Source organism: Quercus lobata, chromosome 2 (assembly GCF_001633185.2).
Source record: "Quercus lobata isolate SW786 chromosome 2, ValleyOak3.0 Primary Assembly, whole genome shotgun sequence".
Classification (NCBI taxonomy): Eukaryota; Viridiplantae; Streptophyta; class Magnoliopsida; order Fagales; family Fagaceae; genus Quercus; species Quercus lobata.
The window spans coordinates 42445588-42469298 of record NC_044905.1 but is presented as its reverse complement, the minus strand read 5'-3'; the positions used below and the strand labels follow the sequence as shown (position 1 = coordinate 42469298).

Below are 23711 nucleotides of genomic sequence, written 5' to 3'. Positions count from 1 at the left end.
ATATATTCAATGAAATGCCTTGATTTGAATTTGGGCAGAGTCATGTTACTCGGTCCTAGGCTGAATCATTTTCATGTTCAACATTAATAGTAAAAAAATAAATTTCTATGCTAACTCAGTGTATGATTTTCCGCAACAGTGCATTACTTTCTAGTTTCTTCTCATTTAAATTTCTTTTTACTCTTGTTTTTTTCTTAACCACACACCTGTCTTTTGTCTAAACTTGTACACTAGCTTTTGTAGACATTTCCTCTTAACCATACACATGGTGAAGCCTTGGAGCTATTAACTAATTGGATGGCTGACTTAAAACTGCAAGTGTAACACACCACTTGCTTCGTAAATAACAGAAGAATCAAAGAGGAAACAGAGTAAAAAGCAAATTTGAGTTCTCCAACGGTTCTCAATTTCAAATTTACAGCAGTTCTACAACAGTTTTCCAGCAATTCTCACTTTCAAATTTCTAAATACAATTTTTTTTTAGCTGTACAGGTAATAGGAGTTTTCGTTTCTTTTCACTTTCAAGGTTTTTTCGTTTCTTTTCACTTTCAAGAATTTTAGTTGTACATAATGTAGTTTGTTTTGGTTTTTAGGTGTACAAAAACACTATATATCACTCTCATGAATCACTAGCAAACAATTCATAAAAATTAAAAAAAATTAAAAGAAAAAAAAAAGACTAGCAAACAACCGAAAAGAAAAAGAAAAAGATAGACATACTTGGTTTGAGCAATATCTGAAAATTGCAGTAAAAAAAAAAAAAAAAAAAAAAAAAAAAAAAAAAAAAAAAAAAAGGCCAACGGTAGCAGCTTCTTCACTTTGTAGAGGTCGAAAAATATTGTGCAAGAATTATAGCTTTATTTTTCTTACAGCTGAATGAGAAAAAAAAGGCTGATATTAAAGGGGTATTTTAGGGATTTTAACAAAAATTTCATTAAATCTAAATTCATTCCCTTCCATTCCTCCCAATTTTGAGGGGAACAAAAATTTGAGGCTTTGAGGGAAAAGGGGGGAATGAGCATTCCCTCCTAACGATTCCATTCCCTCCCACTTAAACTCCCAAACAAGGGAATGGACATTCCATTTCCTCCGTTAAAACTCCCAAACAAGAGGAGGGAAGAATATTCTAAAAATATTCCTTTTATTCCATTCTATTCCATTCCATTCCCTCCTCCCAAACGGAGTGTAAAAGTCTGGGCTATTATTGAAAGGAAACAAGAAACAACAGTTCAATGAACATCAAACAGAAGCAAAGACACTAAGTCATCAGGTGGGTCATTCAACCAGACCTGAGCATTCCTAAAAGCTTTTGCTTTTTTTGCCATAGCATCAGCCACACTATTACAAACTCGACTGGTATGAGCAAAAACACATGATTCAAACACCAAAGCTAGACTGCAAATGTCTTCTATAACGACACCGTAAGATGAGAGACCAGCACTGTTTTGGTTTAGAGCATTGATAACCATAGCTGAGTCCCCTTCAACAATCACTCTCTGTAACCCAATTTCTGCAGCGAATTCGATGGCTTTCCAGCACGCTAGAGCTTCCATTTCAGCAACCGTATGAGTCAGCACCATTGGGGAAGAAACTGCACCAACAAAGTCACCTCTCCAATCTCGAACAACGACACCGATACCAGCCAAATGCGCCTCCCTGAACACTGCAGCATTGAAGTTGACTTTATGATATTGTAAGTCAGGTTTGATCCAATGTTGCAGGGCAGGAGGGGGAGGGATAACCGGTTCAATCTGTTGGGCTGCCAGAAAATCTTGCAACAAGTTTCCTGCCATTGTTAGCATTTGGTCCGTGGCTCTCACAGGTCGACCGAAATAGATGGCGTTTCGCCGGTTCCACAGCAGCGATGCTGCAATGGAGAACACCTCCTTTCTATAGTCCTCCTTAACCTGTAAAAAAAGGGAGAGTAAGTCGCTAAAACTTTGGGGTTGGGGGAGATTTGCTTGGTTAAAGCAGTGGGATGAGCTCCAAACGGACTCCACTTCTCTGCAGGTCCAAATAGCATGCAACGGATCCTCGGGGTGAAGTTTGCAAAGCTCACACTGGTCAGATGGTGGAATTTTTCTCCGAAACAGGTTACTCTTAGTAGGAAGGGCATCATTACACGCTCGCCAGATGAAATGCTTAAACTTGTTAGGAACTCGAAGCCCCCACACAGCCTTCCAAAACTGATTTAGAGCAAACCGGTTTGAAGGCTCTGCCTGGCTGCCTTCCACCTTAGAGGCCAGAAGTTTATAAGCGCTACTTGTGCTGAAATCACCTGAAGGAGTACAGCCCCATGCAATTTTATCTGAAGGACAACAACAACTCAGAGGAATACCCAATATGGCAGCCGCTTCATGTGGCAAAAAAAGCTGATTAACACGGTCAGCTCTCCACACTCCCAGCTCCGAGTTTATTAGTGTTTGAACCTCAGTTTCAGCTGCAACAGAGGGCAAAGGGGAGATAATGGGACTCCTGGGGCTACCCAGCAACCATCTATCCTCCTTGATGTGCACATTCTGCCTATTCCCTATACGCCACACCATGCCCTTCCGAATCACATCTCTTGCACTAAGGATACTCTTCCATGCATAGGACCCCGTACTCGACTCTTTTGCCTCCAAAAATGAGCAATTAGGGAAAAATCTTGCTTTGAAAACCCAATGACAAAGGGAATTGGGATTATTTATCATCCTCCAAGCTTGCTTAGCCAACAACGCATCATTGAATTTTTCTATCTCCTTAAACCCCATACCCCCCATATCCTTGTCTTGGCAAAGTTTCTTCCAATGGACCCAATGAACCTTTCTACTACCGTCCCCATATCCCTACCAAAACTTACGAGTTAGAACCTCTAAGTCTTTAATCAAGCCTTTTGGGAGCTTGAAGCAACTCATGGTATAGGTAGGGATGGCCTGGATCACAGATTTTATAAGAACTTCCCTTCTGGCTTGAGATAGGAGTTTTTCCTTCCAACCTTGCAACTTCTTCCAAACTCTTTCCTTGATGTAGACAAAGCTTTTTTTCTTTGCCCGACCAACAAGAGCTGGCAACCCCAAGTATTTCTCATACTGACGAATAGCCGGAACCCCCAATAAAGCCTGGATTCGAACCTTCACTTGGGCTTGAGTATTTGAGCTAAAAAAAATATTGGTCTTCTCTCGATTAATTTTTTGCCCCAAACCCCTTTCATAGATAGCCAATACATCCATTATTCTTTGGCACACAACTTCCGTAGCACGGCAAAAAAGCACGCTGTCATCTGCAAAAAATAAATGGGAAACCCAAGGCCCATTTCTACAAATAGCTACACCTCTGATATCATCATTAGCTTCAGTTTTTTGGAGTAAACTTTGTAAACCCAAAGCACATAATAAGAATAAATAGGGGGATGATGGGTCACCTTGGCGTAAACCTCTTGAAGGTTTGATGCTACCCACAGGCTGCCCATTTAGAAGAACCGAATAGGAGACCGTTTTCATGCATGACATGATGATTCAGATCATTTTTTCATCAAGCCCCAGATGATGCATAATTTTTTCCAATAATTCCCATTCAACACGGTCATAGGCTTTGCTCATATCAAGCTTGAGAGCCATATACCCCAATTTACCGGTTGTCTTTCTTTTGAGATGATACAAAGTTTCAAAAGCTACAAGGATATTGTCAGAAATGAGACGCCCCGACAGGAAAGCACTCTGAGAATCTGGAATAGTTTGGAGTAAAAAATTCTTCAAACGATTAGCAACCACTTTAGCAATAAGTTTATAAATAACATTACAAAAACTTATAGGTCTAAAGTCAGCCACCTTTTTCGGATCTTTGATTTTAGGGATAAGAGCAATATATGTGGTATTTAGAGATTCAGGAATGAAACCAGAATTCAAAGCATTAAGCACAACCTCCGTGACATCTTTACCCACAATATGCCAAAAAGATTTATAAAAAATAGGTGACATACCATCGGGACCTGGTGCTGTGAGTGGGGCCATTTGTTTGAGAGCTTGAAACACCTCATCTGCATGAAAATCATTAGCAGCCCCCATATTATCCTCAGCCGTGACAGTGTGCAGAACACCATCAAGAATTTCCTCAAAACCCGTAGGATTTGAGGAGGTAAAAATGCCCTCAAAATACCTCTCAACCACCTTACCCATAGCTGCCTCCTCTTCAATCCAAACCCCATTCTCATCTTCTAAACCCAAGGTGTGGTTACGTCTATTCCTCTGATTAGCTCTGCAGTGGAAATATTTAGTGTTGCTATCACCCTCCTTGAACCAAGCATTCCTAGACCTTTGCTTCCACATCACCTCCTCTTTGGTTTTTAATTGTTGGATTTCCACTCTAAGAGCTTGAATCTGATTGGGTTGTTGCCTATAACCATCCGATTCCTCTAGGGATTTTAAGTCAGCCAATTTTCTTTGCAACGAATGACGAACATGGCCAAAGGACTCACGGTTCCACTCCCTAAGATTGTCTTGACAAGCATAAATCTTTCTATTAAAACTCCAAGCTGAACCCCCCACAGAGTCATCTCCCCATGCAGCTTTTACCACTCCCTCACAAGAATTATCTCTCAACCACATAGCCTCAAAACGAAAGGGGCGACCCTTACGATAGAAACATTTAAGCTCTGAGCCTAAACACAAAAGAAGGGGTTTATGATCCGAATGAAAAGCATCCAAGTGATGAATGCGTGATGTTGGGAACTTTAGGATCCAATCGATGGTTGCCACCCCTCTATCTAACCGAATCCAGACATTTTGATCCCGAGGTCTTCTGTTACTCCAAGTGAAAGGGAACCCATTGAAACCTAAATCCTTTAAACCACAAAAATCAAGAGCATCATGAAACCCTTGCATTTGCTGTTCTGGTCGATTAAGCCACCCTTGCTTTTCCTCAGCCAACAGAATTTCATTAAAATCACCTATGCAAATCCAAGGAAGGGAAACCCGAATACTAAGAGCCTTAAGGAGGGACCAGGAGTCTTCCCGGCTGGCGGTGTCAGGGTCACCATAGAAACCCGTTAACCGCCAGGTGTCATCAACTCCATGGTCAATGATAGCATCTATATGATGGTTAGAATATGATTGTATATCCACCCTTAAATCATTAGGCCAAAACAAAGCTAGCCCACCCCCAATATTATGCCGGGGAACCACAAAAATATTAGATTTTTGAATTTTCCTTCCTACTCGCTCCAACACTACCTTCTCTACCTTAGTCTCCATCAAGAAAACTAACTTGGGATCTTTGTTGCCGACTAAAGCAACTAGTTCTTCATCTGTCTGTGGGTTCCCAAGCCCACGACAGTTCCAACTTAAGCAACTCATTGGGCTCGGTGGTACTGGGAACCAGCCACCACCTCAAAATTCTCCATATCATGGGAGTAGGAAAAATCCATACATTGCCTTTTATTCAAAGTGACTTCCTCAGGATCTATCTCAGGGCGTCGCTCCAAGTTACTCGGCTGCTTGTTGACATCAGACTGTTGACTTAGACGAGCAATTTTCTTCCATGTTCTTAGAGGGACAGACTTTACTACACTGTGATTAGTACAATCCTCTAAAGGACTTGGCCGAATCTTCATTCCACTAGCAGAGCTGTTACCACCATTATTTCCTTCCTTTAATGTCAAACCCACCACACCCCTTTCAATCCGAGAGGAATAGCAGACACTATGTCCTTCAATCCCATCACTGTGTCCCTGAACTTTGCCCTAAGAAAATCCTCTTTACGTAGCTTAGGACCACCCTTCTCAAGGTTGTGCTGATCTACCCTCATTGTAGAAGTCGCACCACCCTTTGAACCATGTCTAGAGGATGCTGAAAAATTATCAGTAGCTTGTCCATCACCCTTACTTGATGAAGAAGTATATTTTCTGCCCCAAGGTGCTTGACTGAGAGAACTACCTGATATCACAGCCACTGACTTCCGCGTCTGTCGAACCTATTCAGCCCGCATCCACTCCCCATATTGTTGATCCTCTCTTTTCAATCTCCCTTTCCCTCTCAGCCACACCTCACAGTCCCTCTCACCATGCGAAACCCTTCCACACCAATAGCAAAAATTGGGTAACCGTTCATAGCGGATGCCAACCCAGCCAATGTGTTTTCCTTCAGCCCACAACTTATAGCAGCGTGGAAGAGGTTTTGTTATGTCAACCGCAACTCGAACTCGCAAAAACTCTCTGCCTGCTCCATCATCCTCTGTATCGGCAACCTGGAGCACTGAGCCTATCTTTCTACCAATGGTTTCACCGGTTTCATGATTCAAGCTTTTCTCAGGCACGTTATGAATTTGCACCCGAAACGTGACATGATCAAACTCTAAGAAAGGGATAGACTCCACATCAGCCGCCTTTTTGAAAACCACCAAACTCTTGTCGAAAGACCATGGCTCATATTCCAGCACCCTCTCCAAGTCAAGAACATCTTCAAATTCGAACAACGGAATACTCTCTCCGATATCTCGGATCTTGAGTTCACCAGCAAGTTTCCACAACGGCTTAAATGTACGGGCCACCACATCGACATTCAGAGTGCGCTTAGTGAAAAACTTGCCAGCCAACTGGTGCATTACTACCGGTTCTTGATGGACCACCTCTGCCCCGCCCTCTTCTTCCTCTGTTAAGGAAAACCGTGACCACAAATCTTCAAGGCCAGCCATAGGTGATACGGAACCAGAGCAACAACATAAACAACTAACGCATAACAGACCACCAGCCCCCACCGTCCAATCAAATGCTAAAGGTTGAAGGGAACAAGAAACCTAAACCAGGTTAGGTACAAAATTCTACATGCGTGGGATGAGAAGACCCTAAACCCTAGCCGTGGGAAGAGTCAACCTTAAACCCTAGCCGCGAGAGAAACTTATTCTGTATAAGCAAGAATAGTTATGACTGCTGGGTTTGGGCAAGAAGTTATTATGTTACACTTATACACCTTTTGTATTACACTAATTAAGTAGGTATCATAAAAAAAAAAAAATTATGATTATATGTTAAAAAAAAAGAAGTAGATATCATATTATTCCTTATTAACAATTGGAATTGTGATTATCTATACCATCTATAAGAGGATTCTCCTCTTTGAATTGAACTTTTATATAGTTCAAAAATACTCTCATTAATGAAATGTAACTTCTTTTAAAAACAGGGTCATAAATGTCAAATAACAAATTTCATTTTGAATTAAAAAAGAAAACTCCTAAAATTTAGGATTTGTTTTCTTTACTTTCATCTTTTTATTCCCTAAAATTTAGCTTTTTTTTTATTCATTTTTCATTTGAATAAAAGTAAAAAAAAAAAAAACCCATTTAAAAAATTAAAGTAACCACTGCACACTCTTGTCGCAATAGTCACTCCATAAGTATAAGTACTTGAGGGATGTGGGAGGTAAATGCCAAGGTTCAAGTTTTCGAGAGAGAGTTTTACAAACATATACACTTAGATTAGACTAAAATGGAATTTCTATCTTGTATAATATATATATATATATATAAACTAAGAAAACTCCGAAAATTTAGCATTCTTTCCCACTCAAATTTATCTTATATTTCCTATCCAAACTTTTCTCTATAGCAATATATCACTTTCAAATACACGTTCAAAATATCTCTAAAATTTATCCTTTTTATTTTGTTTGAAATATATATATACTAGTATTATGCCTGTGCAATGCACGGCTTAATAAAAGAATTATATATAAATTTTAATATATATTGTGGGGGCCAATTAATCAGGAGGTACTGTTAAGGTTGTGCTAACTGGGCCTATGGCCCGATCTGAGGACATTAGATCATCCGAGGAAGTCCAGATAAGATTATAAGGAGAACAGAGTAAAGAGAAGAGTAGAAATAATATGAGATAAGTCCAACGAGTGTTCGAGGATAGAAGCCATCTCGGCAGCAAGTGCCCGAGGTCGGTAAGAGTGTCATATCATCATGGGTTTTCTTCGAAGTTACATCACCACTAAGAGTTAGACGTTAGACAAGGGATAAGAAAGGAGAAAGGCAACAAATATCTTCAAAAAGCTACTACCTCCGCATTAAATGACTCCCAACCAACTCTCTGGCCGCATTAATGTGGAAGTGATGCCTGAACAGTGATCAAACAGCCTTACAGCTACTAGTTGATGGTTCTGGGAGGTGTTGGATGGGACAGGCAGGAGTTACCCGAATCTAACCTACACATGTATGGTAGGGATGATATCAAGATCGTAGTATATAACATGGAAAGATGTAATAAAAAGAAGGACCAAAAAACAATCAAGTAATTGGATGACAAGACTGTGAACCCTGGTATAATTTTATGGTTCAAGAAGACAATATAATATAAACTCCTCGAGTTACTCCGAGGATGGATTTTCTCATTCTACTTGTGTCTAACAGTCTTTCATTACCAAATTTAATCGTTTTTCTTCTGGAATAGATCTAGTTTTTTCATCCACGCTCTACAAATTTATTGTTTGGGCCGCTTAGGCTAGAACCCAATCCTATTTCGGATCCAATCCCATTTCAGTCCTTACATATATATATATATATATATATATATTTATAATATAATTAAATTTAATAACAAATAAAATAGTAAAAATATTTTAAAGATTACGGCAAGTTTTAAATTTCTAATAGCTTTTAGTAGTAAACGGGTCGGGCTTTGCATAGTTTTGGTCATAAACTTATAACATGAATAATTTTATTGATAAACACTAATTAATGATTGAAGAGAAATGCTATACCCAATTGGACTAAGAGATAACTTTTACTTATTCAAATACCAATTAAGGTGAAATAGGGTGAGGAACAACAAATAATATTATAACATACAGGCATAATAACATTTATATTTAATTACAATGAAGCACTTGCATCTCAAAGTGTCAAATTAATATCAACACTAAACATGCTAAGATGTTTATGTTAATTAATGTAAATAAGCATAAAATTAATATCAACATCTAACACCCTACTATTGCATGAATTATGATTAAAATTGACCTAATATTTTTACTTTAACTCCAAGCAATCATCCTGAATTTACAAATTAAAACTACCCAAATTTATAAGATTAAAAAAAAAATTGAAAGAAAAATTCACAATAACACACACATAAATAAATAGACACAAAGATACTCTGAATTCAGTAATTACAAAGAATATTAATTTCTAAACATTAAAAAAAATCTGGAATTAGAGTTAAAGTATATATACTCACATGAAAATTGAATTAACTTTGACAACAAGGGGGAGGCAGCGAAGTCATGGAGATTTCACATCATCTTAAATATCCATTGTTTTTACATCACCCTTTTTATATTTAATCAATTTTCTGTCTCCATTCTTTGTGCAGTGGTGTTCATTATCATAGTTTTGGATGCTCAAATCTTCATCTCATGGCTACCTGTGGGATCTAAACATATTGGAAAAACAAATCTTTCAAAAAGTGAATAAGATTTTTGTTAAAATTAATTTTTTAGTTTTCATGGAAAATATACAATTGATTCTGAAGACCATAATAAGCATATAAATTAGATCAAAGTTAACAAAAATAACTTAAACAAAAGGCCACCTGCACACAAAACATATTCAATTTGATGAAAAAAAAATAAAGAAGGGAAATTTATGAAAAACCAAAAGAAGAAGGCAAATACATACATGCAAGTTTCATAGGTAAGGTAAGGATGAGAAGGAAAGAATACATCAAGAAATCGTATAGTAGGAAAAGGGAAAAATATACCAAACAGTATATATACCCCCACTTTTATATTAGATAATTTTAAGTTGTGAAGAAATTGATAACTTAATAAGAACAGCAAGAAAAATGAGTTTACGTAATTAAGAAGTTTATGTTAATTACATATTAGTTTTTTTTTTTTTTAATCCCAAAAAAATAGTTAATGTTATTAGATTTTTTTTTTTTTTTTTATAGATTACGTTAAAGTTAATAAATATTAGCTTTTCTTTTTTGTTATTTATTACAAAAGAAAAAAATTTTGAGAAGAAAAAATAATACTTTTAAATTTGTTACTCTATTATTAAGGAAATAGATGATGTAGGATAAATGTTTATTCCCAAAAAAAAAAAATATACTAATGTAAGCCAGTAAAATTGTTATTTTATAATTTTTTTTTTTTTTTTAAGAAGAAGTTCATTAGAACACTTATTGTTAATTTATCCAAAAAAGTTGATAAAAAAAAATTGTTTTTATCTAAAAACTTAAGTGAATGAATTTATTGAAAAATCTAAAAATATTTCTTCAATTTAGTAAAGTCATTTGGCGTAACCACAACTTCTAAGTCCAACTTTTATTATATAGTGTATGATATGATATATATATATATATATATATTTCAAATTATAATATATGTAACTTTTACCTAAAAAAATAGAAGAGCCTTTGAGTATAAGTAATGCATATGCTTAGAGACTAGTATTATATAGGATTGTGATCATATCAAAATATTATAGGATTGTGATGATTATATTAAAATAATGGTAGAACTTTCTCTGGCTCTTCTATTCTTGGACTTGGGGTGCAATGATCGTTGACATGATGTTGTATTTGCGGCTAGCGAGCAAAGAGATAGGTGTTATATAAATATATATAGTTTACCAAAAAAAAATATAAATATATATATATATATATATATATATATATATATATATATATAAAGAAATAAAGAAAAAGAGACCTTTTCAACAATATCATGCATCAGTAACTCGGTCAAAACTTTTGAATCCCAAATTTAGGTTTTAGCCATATCTATCTTTGATAGAGTTTAGGATATGTTTGAATACAGCTAAAAATGCTGAACCATGACAACTTGGCAACAGGCAAATACTTAAACAAGGCGGATAAGATTAGCATTCCAAGTTTTTTTTTAACAAATTGTCAACTGAAAAACAGGATTAGTCAAAAGTTCTTATCTTTTTTATCCATATTGTGTATGGTGGTGACCCTAATATGTCATGTGAAGTTATTATCCTTGAAAATAATATAGAATCAACACTATTTAAAAAATATTATTTTTTTCTTTAAAAATAATAATGATTGTGAAAAAATCTAAGCCATTCATTTAATCTTAGAATTGTTTTTTTTTTTTTTTTTTGATGATAGGTAATCTTAGAATTGTATTTATTTATTTTCATTTTGGGATAGGACGTTAGCTTAAGAATTTTAGAAGGTTAGGATCAACGGTGTGTACATTTAATTGTGTAATCTCTTCTTATCCACTAACAAAATTAGAGAGGATTGGCAGTGTGAACCGAAATCTCTGCTAAATTATAGGAAGAAAAAAGGAAGATAATTTAGAGGAAGAACACAACTGTGAGAGAATGGTATTTGGTTTAGCATTAGAGAAAGAGATGGAGAGAACAGCAGAGCTATGTCTAAATATATCCATCCGATTAGTCTGTTTAAATCATTGTAACCAATATATATATCTCTGAAGCTGAGGAAAGAAGCATCTATTTTGCAAAGATAAGGATTTCTGGCGCTGGCATTAAAGTGGCGGTGTCTTTGTTTCTCTATCTCTATTTATTTGTTTGTGTAAATCCTGGTAACGTATTACCAAAGATTCCATGAAAATGAATATGTTTTTATATGCATTAAATTATATGATAAATAAAATAAATACATATAGTCAATGTATGTTATTGTCATACACATATTCTTATCTTTCCTACTACTTTTGTTTTACATATGTAGTAGTATAATCAATCAATGGGTTTGAAAATTTAAATACTAACATTTATTGAGCTTTGTTTCTTTACTTGACCTTATTTGATTGATTGACTCTAGCTGTGATGTTTTTTCCTAGCTGTCAGTGTTTATATAAACATATATTCTGAACTTTTCTGTTCATTTAAAAACAGATTCTTTGCAAAGATAAAGATCCTCAAGAAACTCTTGAGAGATGGCAGGTGGATTTGCGGTAGATCAAAGCGCTCTTAAGAGGGCCCATCTGTATGAGTACAAAATTACTGGATATTTCGTCTTTGCTTGCATAGTTGCAGCTCTTGGAGGGTCTCTTTTTGGGTATGATCTTGGTGTTTCAGGTGAGGTTTTTTTTTTTTTTTTTGTTCTTTCGTTTCATTGACTCACAATTTATGTTAAAACTTTTGGCCTGTTCTTTTGTTCTGGGTTTTCATTCTTATATAACATACGGGTTATGTTGTTTTTGCTGTTGATGATATTGTTTGCATTATTGTTATTTTTATAATTAGAAAGAAAAGCACAAAAAAGAGAATGATAATAATTGTAATTAACATCATGATATTAGTCAATATCACCCAAACAAATCATAGATTTTTAAATCATATAAAGGTTGGTGATACTAGTGAGATTCATTTGAAATTTTGACTTGAGAGATTTGGGAAAAAAGAAAAAAAAAATTTTGAGCCTCCTTTTGGTGTTGGAGGCACATGGTGGGGTGAAGAAAGAGAGAGGGGAAGGAAAATGGAGCATGAATTATGTTTTTCTTTTCTCTCGTTTGGTAGAAGAGAAAATGTGGGTAAAGAAAAATGGTAGTGCCTAGGATTTTCCACCGGAACCCTTCAAATTTTTTTTTTTTTTTTGGCAAATTACCACTCTATGAATTAGTTCCAATTTTTTTTCACTGAAGTCGCTCTCTTACAAGTTTTTTTTTTGGCTACATCATTATTATATATATATATATATATATATATGTGTGTGTATTGATCCAACATTAATAATTTTTATAATTAATATTTTACATAACTAATTATGTGTATCTATGATTTTAAAAATATTTCATGATTTTTCTTTTAAAAAAAAATTATTGTGCCTATCCATATAGGCATATACTACTAATAAAAATTAATTCCTTCAAATATTTTCTTAAAAAAGAAAAAGAAAAAAATTCTGTGATATGGGCATAAGAGTTAATGCATACATTACAAGCTACCTTTTCTATGGTCTCATTTTTTTAAACCAAAATAAATAAATCATATTAATTATCAGTAATTCCATTTTTCCATCTTTTGAACCAAAACCATAGGAATATTAATGGAACACACATGGCAGCTACATTATGATCTCATGGATTCCATTTTCCAGAAAGTAGGTTTGGAATAGCTAGTTCATGTGTTAAAGACCTTCAAAATAGCTTCATGACGTGCAGCCTCACCTACCGTTGCACATATCCCTTTTACTGAATTCTTTTTTTATCAAAACAAACAAAACAGATCTATAAGAATCTTTATTTCCCATGCTTGGGGAGATAGATACCACACTCTCTATTGTATGTGAATGTCATTATTTTCTTAATTCCTATTTACAAAACAGAAAGAAAAAAGATACTTTATTTTTCAGTTTACAACATGAGGGGAAAAAGGAAAAGAGGAAAGAAACTCTTCCCATATATCATTAGGAATTGAAATGCTTTATGCTGATTTCAGGTGGAGTAACTTCCATGGATGATTTCCTTAAGGATTTCTTCCCTTCCATTTATAGAAGGAAGCAAAAACATCTCAATGAAACCGATTACTGTAAATATGACAATCAGATCCTCACTCTCTTTACATCCTCTCTATACTTTGCGGGCCTAGTCTCCACATTTGCAGCTTCCCATGTAACTAGAACATGGGGCAGGAGAGGCAGTATCCTTGTTGGTGCAACCAGTTTCTTCTTAGGAGCAGTAGTTAATGCTGCTTCAGTGAACATTGCAATGCTGATAATTGGTAGAATCTTACTTGGTGTTGGCATTGGATTTGGAAATCAAGTAAGCCTGATTCTCAACAATTAACAAAGAATTTTTTTTTTTTTTTTTTAATAGAAGAATTAACAAAGAAACTTGAAATATATATATATATATATATATTGAAGCAACTTCTCATTCACAAACTGCTTTCTTCCGATGGTACAGGCTGTTCCCTTGTATCTTTCAGAGATGGCTCCTGCAAAAGTCAGAGGAGCAGTTAATCAACTGTTTCAATTAACTACTTGCTTGGGGATTCTGATTGCAAACTTAATAAATTATGGTACTGAAAAGATCCATCCATGGGGCTGGAGATTATCTCTTGGTTTGGCTACAGTCCCAGCAACTCTTATGTTTATTGGGGGTATTTTCCTTCCTGAGACCCCCAACAGTCTTGTAGAACAAGGCAGATTAGAAGAAGCAAGAATTGTATTGGAGAAAGTCCGAGGTACCAACAAAGTTGACGCAGAGTTTGCTGATCTCATTGATGCAAGCAATGCAGCAAGAGCAGTGAAAAAGCCATTCAGGAATCTCCTAGCAAGGAGGAATCGTCCCCAGTTGGTAATAGGGGCTTTGGGGATCCCAGCATTCCAACAACTCACTGGCATGAACTCTATACTCTTCTATGCACCTGTCATATTCCAAAGCTTGGGTTTTGGCTCAGATGCATCTCTATATTCATCCATTTTCACCAGCGGAGCACTTGTTGTTGGTGCACTTATATCAATGGCATTGGTGGATAAGTTTGGTAGAAGAGCTTTCTTCCTGGAAGCTGGTTGTGAAATGATGATCTGCTTGGTAATTGCACTTTCATGTTTTTTGTCCCTCAACTCTTTTCTAAAGAAACTTCACTGGCATAAGTACTCACACAAGTGTGTTTGATCTCTGCAGGTGTGTGTGGCAATAACTCTGGCTTTGAAGTTTGGAACAGGAGAAATCCTCCCAAAAGGAATCGGCATCTTTCTTGTTCTTGTGATCTGCTTGTTTGTCTTGGGTTATGGAAGGTCTTGGGGCCCTCTCGGGTGGCTAGTTCCTAGCGAGCTCTTCCCGTTAGAGACAAGGTCCGCTGGTCAGAGTGTTGTGGTCTGTGTCAACCTCTTCTTTACAGCATTGATAGCGCAGTGCTTCCTTGCGGCACTGTGTCATCTGCAATATGGAATTTTCTTACTATTTGCTGGCTTAATTCTCATCATGAGTAGCTTCATCTACTTCCTCTTGCCAGAAACAAAGCAAGTTCCAATTGAGGAGATATATCTTCTCTGGAAAACTCACTGGTTCTGGAAGAATATAGTAAATGAAGGTGAGGAAGCCACAGACTTGAACGGAAAATCTGGAGGACAAGTTTAAACTTTTCTAGGAAAATGTTTCCTGATTTTATTGATACAAGTTGTTTCTTGGAAGCATACTTATGTATTTTGAATGCATTAATTTTTCGTAAATTATGTAAACCTGGTGTTGAATTTAAAAAGTTTCGAGGATCGAATATCAATGTGTGTATGTAGGACCTCTGGGAGATGTCTAACACATATATATAAGACTATGTATCAAAATTTTCTGGTTGGTTTATTTTTTCGTCCATTCTTTCAAATTTGGATCAAGCAACAAAATTTATGTAATTTTACATCTCAGAACACATCCTTTATGCCAATAGTTTAGCAAGTTCATCTACTCTTAAGCTTCCATGTGGTACTACATCTTGATAAAGTTCATCAAAATCATTGTGTCTTTTGACATTAGAACTCTTGTTCTCGCTTTTTTTTCCTGAAGGATCTCGTATGTTATTCATCACTTTCAAATCTCCAGTTTCTTGTCCCACTACCTCCTTCAGCTTTTGAACTGCTACCTTTCTTGGTCGATGCCTAAAAACAGGACCAGGTGGGGCAGACTGGGCAAAGGTAACTGCTGTTTGATAAATAACATCCGCATCCAAGGAAGAACCATCCAAAATAACTGCACTCCCATTTTCAACAGCTTGCTTTTGCAGTAGGAGAACTCCCGCTATGCAGGGTGCACTCAACCTTGCAGGCTTATTGAGATCAGCCTCTTCTGAAACATCTAGCAGCCTGTCATGAGTAGTAGCATCCACTAGAAGGGCTTCCACCCTACTTCCAGTGATCCCTAAGGTTCCTGCATTGATGCCATATCCCATTGTTATTGTCTGAAGTCCTTTGTAAGTGCAGCCTGCTTTATCCAATATGGCATCACTTCCAGATTTATTGCTCATAGGCTCTGAATTATCATTGACATTGGTGGAAACCAACATGGTTTCACTATTGCAGCCATTCCTCCTAGGTCGTGGTCCATCATCAGAACAGCAGCCTGTGATATTGGATAAGGTTTCACTTTTATATGTGTTCCTCACATCTGAAGCCGCATCAGCACTAACAGATGGCTTAACATTTTCTAATGAGGATAGATCCTCACTTGCCTCTACCGTGTCCATAGGTGACACGCTGGTTTCAATTGTTTTGAGACTCGCATCTTTCAGTGAGATTGCTGATACCTCTTGGCCCTCATTGACATTGGATTTTTGGGCTTCCTCATGATCGTTATCTAGTTTTGGGAGGGAAGACTTCCAATTTCCTCCTCTCCACATAAGTATGTGCTCATGTTCAAATGATATAAGCACACATGGGACAAGATCCTGCAGTCAAAAAGAATTTAAGGGAAACATTTTTAACCTTTTTGAACTTTGATTAAAGAGCGAAGTAATATAAGAAAGAAAAATTTCCCAGACCTTGAGTTTAGCACCTATTCTTCGGTAGTCACTCCCATTCACCCCTTGACAATTTATACGCACTAGTTCACACTCTTCAAATGCCTCTCTGACATTTTTTACTAGGTCACAGTACACACCATTTTTCCCTGCGAGCCATACAAACCAAAAATAAAATTCTTACTTTACTGGGGAGAAAAAATGAATGTTTATATTATTGTAAACTCTAAACAACAAAAGACTCACTTGAGTTGGGAGATAAGGAAGATACCTAGTTTGCATATTGGAATAAGTTTCCGTCCCTTTTTGCGCATTTCAGTTGCTTCTTCGAGTGTTAGACCCTGAGGAACCCGCTGAATGAGCCTTGGATATACAGGGGGAATAGGTTTCCACAGCATGAGAGGAAAGCGGGGACGAGTTCTATAGTTGTAGTTTCTTCCTCGGAAAAGGTATATCACTCCACCTTTACTAGAAATAACCTTCCCCCAGGTTCTTTCCTGTCATTCATAATTAACAACTCAAAGATTGTACACAATTAGTATTGACAATCACACACATAATTCCAAAGGAAAGGAAAGGTTTGAGAAGTAGAAGAATCATGAAAAAGCACCTCCAATTGGTCGCGCACATTGTCCATGTCGACTGTACACACTCCCTTGCATTTTATCTTGCATACTCTCCGCCGCTTCCAGTGAGCATGTATGTTATCCAACATGTTATGTGTCAAACCATCTCTCCCTAACAATAATAACAAACAACTACTTAACAATATATATATAAATACTACTAGTATTTTAATTTATTCAAAGAATTAAAAATACCTATATTCAATTGTCGTGAGGTTTTCATGCACCGATTCACCAAATCGTTGATTTCCTCTTTACTCAACGGCTCGCCCAATATCTCCTCCCTGGACCTGGGCTTGACGTACCGGAGGAGGGGGGGACCCGACCCGGCCAAGAATGGGCCGGGCGCCTGGACCGGTTTGACGCCCTTCTTGTGTGGCGGAGGAAGCTTGAATGAATCAAACTCCTTGAGCTTCTTCTTGCTAGGTGGCAATGGGGCCCGCCCAGTCCACGGCCGAGGCATCGTGCTGGGCCCAAACGGCACATACGGCGGTTCTCGTAGCTTTACAGGCTTCGCTTTGGGCGTCTCGGTGTAACTGTACTTGAACTCAAACGGAGCTCCGTCTATGATATATGAAACGCCGTCGTCTGCGATGGTCACATTGGCTTTGGCTTTGGCTTGGGATTGGGATTGTACTGGAAGTGGTAGCCTTGGATTAGTTGCTCTGTGGATTTGGCGAAAGGCAGGGTGGGAATCGGAGGAGCTAGGGTTAGGGTTAGGGTTTTTGGAGTACTTGGATTTTTTGCCTGGGATGGAAGGGGAGGAAGGAGAGGAAGGTGTGCCAATGGATTTGAAAGTTTCGCTGTTGTTAGTGGTAGTGATAGTGGTAGCTTCGTGATTATTGGTGATTCGGCTGGCAGAGTTGAAGCGGCGCTGGAGGCGGATATCGTCTTCGATTTCCTTCTGTGCTCGACGCCGGTCTTCGAATTTCTCGGCGTTGGCGTTGTTCCAGCGGGAGAACCTCACCTCCGTGGACGGCCGGTGGTTTTCCGGTAGTGGCGCCAGAATTGGGAACAGGAGGATAGGACATTTTAGCGCCATAATAATAATAATAATAAATAATAATACTTAGTTACTACAGTACTACTAATAAGAGAGCGAGTGAGCTGAGCTGAGTGCAGTGCAGGGAGGAAACAGTCTTTTTGCTTTGTGTCAGTGGCTTCGGCGTAATATTCTGAAACAACAAGGGTACTTTCTTTCTGGTAACTGTAAAAGTAGACAGACAGACAGTCTTCACTTGAGAGTTGAGAGTTGTTACTTTCTTTCTTCAGTAAATATAGAATTGCAATGGTAGTTGGGGGTTGGGTGAACCATGAAGATTAGTGAAGAAGGCCCTCCTCCACAGCCACACGTACTTTTCTTGATTCCCAACTTTTCTTTATGAAATAAAATAAATAAATGGTTGTAATTGTTTCCTTGTCTAGTAAGCACCCACTTCTGAAATGTTTGTGCTTCATTGCCTTTGCCCCATTGTTCTGTTGATTTTTATTATTGGTTTTACAAACCATATGTGTATCACCCAATCAATGTGGAAATGAATATAGACATTCCATTGTTCAATTTGGAAATGCAATGCATGATTGGCTAATTAATGTCGGTTTTATTTATTTATTTATTTATGTTGTTAAAGAAAGACGACGTGCTTAGGATTTTTTTTTAAATGGAATTTCACTTGTTAGTTTTTATTCTTCCAATCTTTTAAATTTGTTCTTCTGTTCTGGAAAGCCCTATTATGATTTTTACTAGTATAAATTTAACTGCTTTTGCTTGATTGATATCTGATCATTCTGCAATCTAGTGAAGTGAGCTCAAATTCTTATAATATATGGATATTGCTGTCCTTGCCCAGAGGCAGCGGCGGCTATGTCACTTAACGATCTGGAAACTTCTGTTGATCATTGGAATCGTAGTAATTGCTGGTTTGGTCGTTTCTCAGTGTTTTGCTTTTGCACTTCTCTATGGCAGAACATTTTCTTTATATCCCTCTAATAAGGTTTCAATAGTTATGGGGGTTCGCAATGCCACAGTTTTAAGCAGTTCACAATCAAATAAATCTTTTGTTCTTGATGATACTTCTGGTAAAGAAACTGGGTATGAGAAAGAAACAAAAGAACCAGATAAACGCAATGATCCAGCTGCAGTTAACAAGGTCAAGGATTTCAAACTTGAGAAAGATGACCCTAAAGCAAGCACAAAGTTAACATTGAGCAATGTTCAAAATCAAGCTGGTATCTTGTCAATTGTATCACAAAGAATTTCTACAAAGGGCATGGGAAGCTCTGATGCAGATTCAAGGACTTTAGACTCATTAATTGCTGACAAGAATTCTGTATCTTCAGTGCGCAACGTTAAACAAACTGAGGGATGCCAACCCAAGGATAGAAAGATGAAGCCACTGCAACTTGTTTCCATCACCTTCAACAATAATTCTACAATGACAAGTATTTCTAGTTCGGTATTGAAGAGGTGGGAGAAGCCGCCAATATCCATATCTCAGATGAACTCAATATTGCTTAACGGTCATGTGTCTTCTCATTATGCGGTATGACACTAGCAATGAGGTTTCAATATGAACAGTGAATTGGTTAAGTTTTCTAGATTTTTTAACTTAAATTCTTATTATTGATAGAGACCAAGGTGGTTTTCTGTACATGATCGTGAACTCCTATCCGCAAAATTACAGATTGAGAATGCTCCTGTGATAAGGAATACACCAGGGCTTTATGCTTCTCTTTTTCGAAATGTTTCTATGTTTAAAAGGTATATTCATTTTTATTTATATATGTTTAGTATATAGTATTTTCTATTATGCCTAATTTTCTTAAATTTTAGTGAATTAGGCGTACAGATTCATTGATGTTTAAACCAGACTAATACTTTTATGACTAGTTGTAAACCAGATTAATGCACCGATAAGAAAGAGTAATTGTATCAAGTTAAGAGAACAAAAAAAGTTAGAGGAAGACCAAAAATAACATTAGTTGAAGTTGTTAAAAAGGAAATGTGAATTAAGGAAATAACAGAGGCTATGACTTCGAATATAATAGAATGGAATGTAGGAAAAAATATATATTTGGCTGATCTGAACTAATCTGTTGAGGATCCGTAATTGACCCAAAAATTTTGGGACTAAGGTTTTGTTGTTGTTTTGGGGTGGGAGGGCTCTCTCTTAAACTCAGAGCATTATCTGTTTGTGGCCGGTAAGACCAACAATATCTGTGACAAGCACTGAGAAACCAATAATGTCATTCAATAGTTTTGATTGTAGGCTTAAGAAGAAGAAACTTAGCAGAAAAGAGTCTTGTTCCCATAGACAGGTTCTTCCATTTCATTCAATAATTATTACTGACTTATTTATTTTTTTTATATACAATTTGAAGAATGAAGACCACCGATGACAGATGTACCTCTGTGAATTGTATTTATGTCAATGAATCAATCCTTTCTTTACAACTCCAAGGACTATGCTGAATTATAATTGAACGAATATTTATATTTTGACATCTTGATAATTTTCAATCCATTGAAAATGTTGGTAATTTTCTAAACTACTTGAAAAAATCACTAGGCTCCACCTGATCGTACTTATTGACTGAAGGGACACGTTGTCTTGTGCCCTCTTTTTATAAGTTCATCCTTTGAAATTAACCAAGCTAAATATGTTATACGTCCAACTTGCAGGAGTTATGACTTGATGGAACATACACTCAGAATTTATATCTATAGGGAAGGAGAAAAGCCCATATTTCATCAGCCACGGATGAGGGGAATTTATGCCTCAGAAGGATGGTTTATGAAACTGATAGAGGGAAATAAAAAATTTGTTGTGAAGGACCCCAGAAAAGCTCACTTGTTTTACTTATCCTTTAGTTCACAAATGCTGAGGACTGAACTTTCTGGAAAAAATATACACGGTCAGAAGGATCTAGAGAAACATCTGAAGAACTATATAGACTTGATTGCAGGAAAATATCATTTCTGGAACAGAACTGGTGGGGTAGATCATTTTCTTGTTGCTTGTCATGACTGGGTATGCTTTCTGTGCATCATTTATATTTTATAGTTTTGTTGGATAATATTGTATATGGAGAGATTGTTGTTGTAAGGAGAAGTAGCTCTGGGCCATGGCTTGCTCATTTTATGCACCTTGTAGTTTGGTCTAGGCAGGACATTTGATTGGGAGCAATGACCAGCACTGGTCAAAATTACTTCTCAAGCCATGAGCTACCCTACCTGCTTTACAGATTATGCCTTAATTGGAATGTTGAGGTAATAGGAATTTTGTGTAAGATTTCCAACATAATGAACGCCCCCAGATTTACCTCTGGTTTACTAAGAAAATTATGATAAGCATGAGCAGTACTGAATTGTTCCCTGCTATCCTGATCCTAATGAAGCCCCTTAATAGTCTGACTAATAGATGAATTAATGTATCATATGAAATTTCAGGCCTCCCAAGTCACAAGGCAGCATATGAGTAATTGCATCAGATCTCTTTGCAATGCCAACGTTGTGAAAGGCTTTAAAATAGGGAAGGACAGTACTCTGCCAGTTACATATATACGTTCTGTGGAGGACCCAGTAAAAGATCTTGGAGGTAGACCTCCTTCACAAAGATATATTCTTGCCTTCTTTGCAGGAGGCATGCATGGTTATGTTCGACCAATCCTGCTGCAGTACTGGGAAAATAAAGAACCTGATATGAAAGTTTTTGGTCCAATGCCACGTGATATCGAAGGCAAGAAAATCTACAGGGAGTACATGAAGAGCAGCAAGTACTGCATCTGTGCCAGGGGTTATGAGGTTCATACACCTCGAGTAGTTGAATCCATTTTTTATGAATGTGTCCCAGTCATAATTTCTGATAATTATGTGCCTCCTTTCTTTGAGGTGTTAAACTGGGAGGCATTTTCAGTGTTTATTCAAGAGAAAGATATCCCAAATTTGAGAAACATTCTGTTGTCAATCCCACAAGAGAATTACCTTGCAATGCAGTTGAGAGTAAAAAAGGTGCAAAAGCATTTCCTTTGGCACAAAAAGCCTGTGCAGTATGACTTATTTCATATGGTGCTTCACTCAGTATGGTACAATAGAGTTTTTCAGATAAAACCCCAGGGGATAGTGTGACAAGAGTTCTTGATATTGGAAAAGAAAGAAGATAAGCCCAATTATAGATTAACTGGTAAGACCAGGGCAAAACAAGACAAAATGCAGAAACATGGGATGTAACTCAAGTATGCCAATACAACCACTTCTATGCCATTGTGATCCAAATGAAACTGACAGTTGAAATGTACAGAGCTTATGGCATGAGCACCATCTTTGTGTAATCTGCCTCTTAGTTGTCACTCTTTGATCAATTTTGTTAAAAGCTTGTTGCTATACTCCTGTTAATTGGATATAAAATTCTTAGCTCCAATGTGATTCTACCAGTGAATTTTGGTATTTCTATTGATTATCTAGCTAGGTTCCCAGAATCCAGATTGGTTGTAATGAGTGAGTTCTGATACATACCCTAAATTAGGGCTGTCCAAACAACCCGCAGATCCGACCCACCCGGTCAAACCGACCGGACCCGAACCGTCCTCCGTCCGACCCGACTCCTCCGGCGGTCGGCGGCAGGTCCTTACTTTCCAAAACCGATTCCGGCGGATCGGGTGCGGGTCTCTTCCTCCAATACCCGAGCCACCCGACCCGACCGCCATATCAATGGGTTTAAAGGTCTGAAGCTTGTTAACGTTTCTCATTCCAGTCCTTGCTTTCCAAAGTCATCCTCTCACTCTCAGTTCTTACCCTTCGCCGATCCAACCGCCGATGTTTACCCTTCGCCGATCGTCGTCGTCGATATATGCCTCTCCATCGTCGATCTCTGCCTCTTCGTTGTTGATTTGTGCTCTTCGTCCGCAACGTCCCAGCTCGTCTTCGCCTCCATCTCTCAGATTCAATCTTTCTATTTCATCTCTTAGGTTCGGTTATCTGTGGATTTGTGGATCTGTTATTTGGGTTTTTGTTCTTTGGATGTGTGGATCTGTTCTTTGGGTTTGTAGATCTTCTCTTTGGGTTTGTAGATCTGTTGATTTTGTTCTTCAGGAATCAAACCACTGAAGTTTGATTTTTGTTCTGTTGATTTTTGTTGATTTTGGTTCTTCAGTGTTTGTTACAATTTATTTCGGTCGAAATCAACTCCGACCGCCGCCCACCCGAGTCCGATCCGACTCGACCGGTGGCTTTTCGCGGTCGGCGGCGGGTCTGGAATTTCTCCACCCGATCTGATTGGGTCGGTTGCGGGTTGGGTACAAACCCGACCCGGACCGACCCGTGGACAGCCCTACCCTAAATGGTACACCTGTAGCTTTGGGCTGGGCCTGGGTATGTCAATGATACACCATATTCATAATGTGGAAAATTGAATGTGTGCATTGTGTTTTACATGATATTATGTTCAAGATAAAACTTAAATGAGTTCTGCTCGTTCTTTTGTTGCTATCATGAGCTGGTAATCATTTGAATATTGTAAAGAGTCCATATAATGTTATAGATGGTCAGACCAAGAAAAAAAACGATGAGAAAAGGATGAAAACTTCACTGATCTCATTAGACCCTTGACCCTCATGTCCATTGACTACTGGATAGAGTTTGCATTTTTT

At 37.5% G+C, this 23711-nt stretch overlaps 4 protein-coding genes across 6 annotated transcripts; 2 read left to right on the top strand and 2 right to left on the bottom strand.

Moving 5' to 3' along the window:
• Window positions 1-5949: 5949 nt before the first annotated feature.
• Window positions 5950-6669, bottom strand: LOC115964698. Its single transcript, XM_031083960.1, has one exon. The coding sequence runs from the start codon at window positions 6667-6669 to the stop codon at window positions 5950-5952; it is 720 nt and encodes a 239-aa protein (XP_030939820.1).
• A 4507-nt stretch (window positions 6670-11176) lies between these two features.
• Window positions 11177-15305, top strand: LOC115975658 (sugar transport protein 14). Of its 2 annotated transcripts, none has more exons than XM_031096541.1 (5): window positions 11177-11482; window positions 11878-12060; window positions 13423-13745; window positions 13890-14519; window positions 14613-15305. In XM_031096541.1, exons 2-5 carry the CDS (start codon window positions 11919-11921, stop codon window positions 15066-15068), a joined length of 1551 nt encoding a protein of 516 aa, XP_030952401.1. In that variant the 5' UTR covers window positions 11177-11482; window positions 11878-11918; the 3' UTR covers window positions 15069-15305. The 2 variants fall into 2 exon arrangements, with proteins under 2 accessions (XP_030952401.1, XP_030952400.1); XM_031096540.1 differs by having other exon boundaries at window positions 11177-11561.
• Window positions 15299-18132, bottom strand: LOC115975656 (CRS2-associated factor 1, chloroplastic). The gene is made up of 5 exons (XM_031096536.1): window positions 17259-18132; window positions 17048-17175; window positions 16709-16934; window positions 16459-16586; window positions 15299-16365 (listed from the first exon to the last, which is right to left on the bottom strand). The coding sequence occupies exons 1-5, from the start codon at window positions 18103-18105 to the stop codon at window positions 15361-15363; spliced, it is 2334 nt and encodes a 777-aa protein (XP_030952396.1). The 5' UTR covers window positions 18106-18132; the 3' UTR covers window positions 15299-15360.
• A 196-nt stretch (window positions 18133-18328) lies between these two features.
• On the top strand, window positions 18329-22493 carry LOC115975657 (probable glycosyltransferase At3g07620). 2 transcript variants are annotated; one of them, XM_031096537.1, is made up of 5 exons: window positions 18329-18415; window positions 18914-19606; window positions 19694-19824; window positions 20746-21094; window positions 21514-22493. In XM_031096537.1, the coding sequence occupies exons 1-5, from the start codon at window positions 18377-18379 to the stop codon at window positions 22189-22191; spliced, it is 1890 nt and encodes a 629-aa protein (XP_030952397.1). In that variant the 5' UTR covers window positions 18329-18376; the 3' UTR covers window positions 22192-22493. The 2 variants fall into 2 exon arrangements, with proteins under 2 accessions (XP_030952397.1, XP_030952398.1); XM_031096538.1 differs by having other exon boundaries at window positions 18338-18415; window positions 18863-19606.
• The last annotated feature ends 1218 nt before the right edge of the window (window positions 22494-23711 follow it).

Excerpts from the sequence above, each read along its gene's own strand:
- LOC115975656 (XM_031096536.1), bottom strand. The coding sequence starts at position 18,105 with ATGGCGCTAAAATGTCCTATCCTCCTGTTCCCAATTCTGGCGCCACTA. Across the intron at positions 16,587-16,708 it reads TATTCCAATATGCAAACTAG|GGAAAAATGGTGTGTACTGT; the intron begins GTATCTTCCTTA and ends TATGGCTCGCAG. Across the intron at positions 16,366-16,458 it reads GAATAGGTGCTAAACTCAAG|GATCTTGTCCCATGTGTGCT; the intron begins GTCTGGGAAATT and ends TTTTGACTGCAG.
- LOC115975658 (XM_031096541.1), top strand. The coding sequence starts at position 11,919 with ATGGCAGGTGGATTTGCGGTAGATCAAAGCGCTCTTAAGAGGGCCCAT. Across the intron at positions 13,746-13,889 it reads GCATTGGATTTGGAAATCAA|GCTGTTCCCTTGTATCTTTC; the intron begins GTAAGCCTGATT and ends CCGATGGTACAG. Across the intron at positions 14,520-14,612 it reads GTGAAATGATGATCTGCTTG|GTGTGTGTGGCAATAACTCT; the intron begins GTAATTGCACTT and ends TGATCTCTGCAG.
- LOC115975657 (XM_031096537.1), top strand. The coding sequence starts at position 18,377 with ATGAAGATTAGTGAAGAAGGCCCTCCTCCACAGCCACAC. Across the intron at positions 19,607-19,693 it reads ATGTGTCTTCTCATTATGCG|AGACCAAGGTGGTTTTCTGT; the intron begins GTATGACACTAG and ends TATTATTGATAG. Across the intron at positions 19,825-20,745 it reads AATGTTTCTATGTTTAAAAG|GAGTTATGACTTGATGGAAC; the intron begins GTATATTCATTT and ends TCCAACTTGCAG.
- LOC115964698 (XM_031083960.1), bottom strand. The coding sequence starts at position 6,669 with ATGGCTGGCCTTGAAGATTTGTGGTCACGGTTTTCCTTAACAGAGGAA.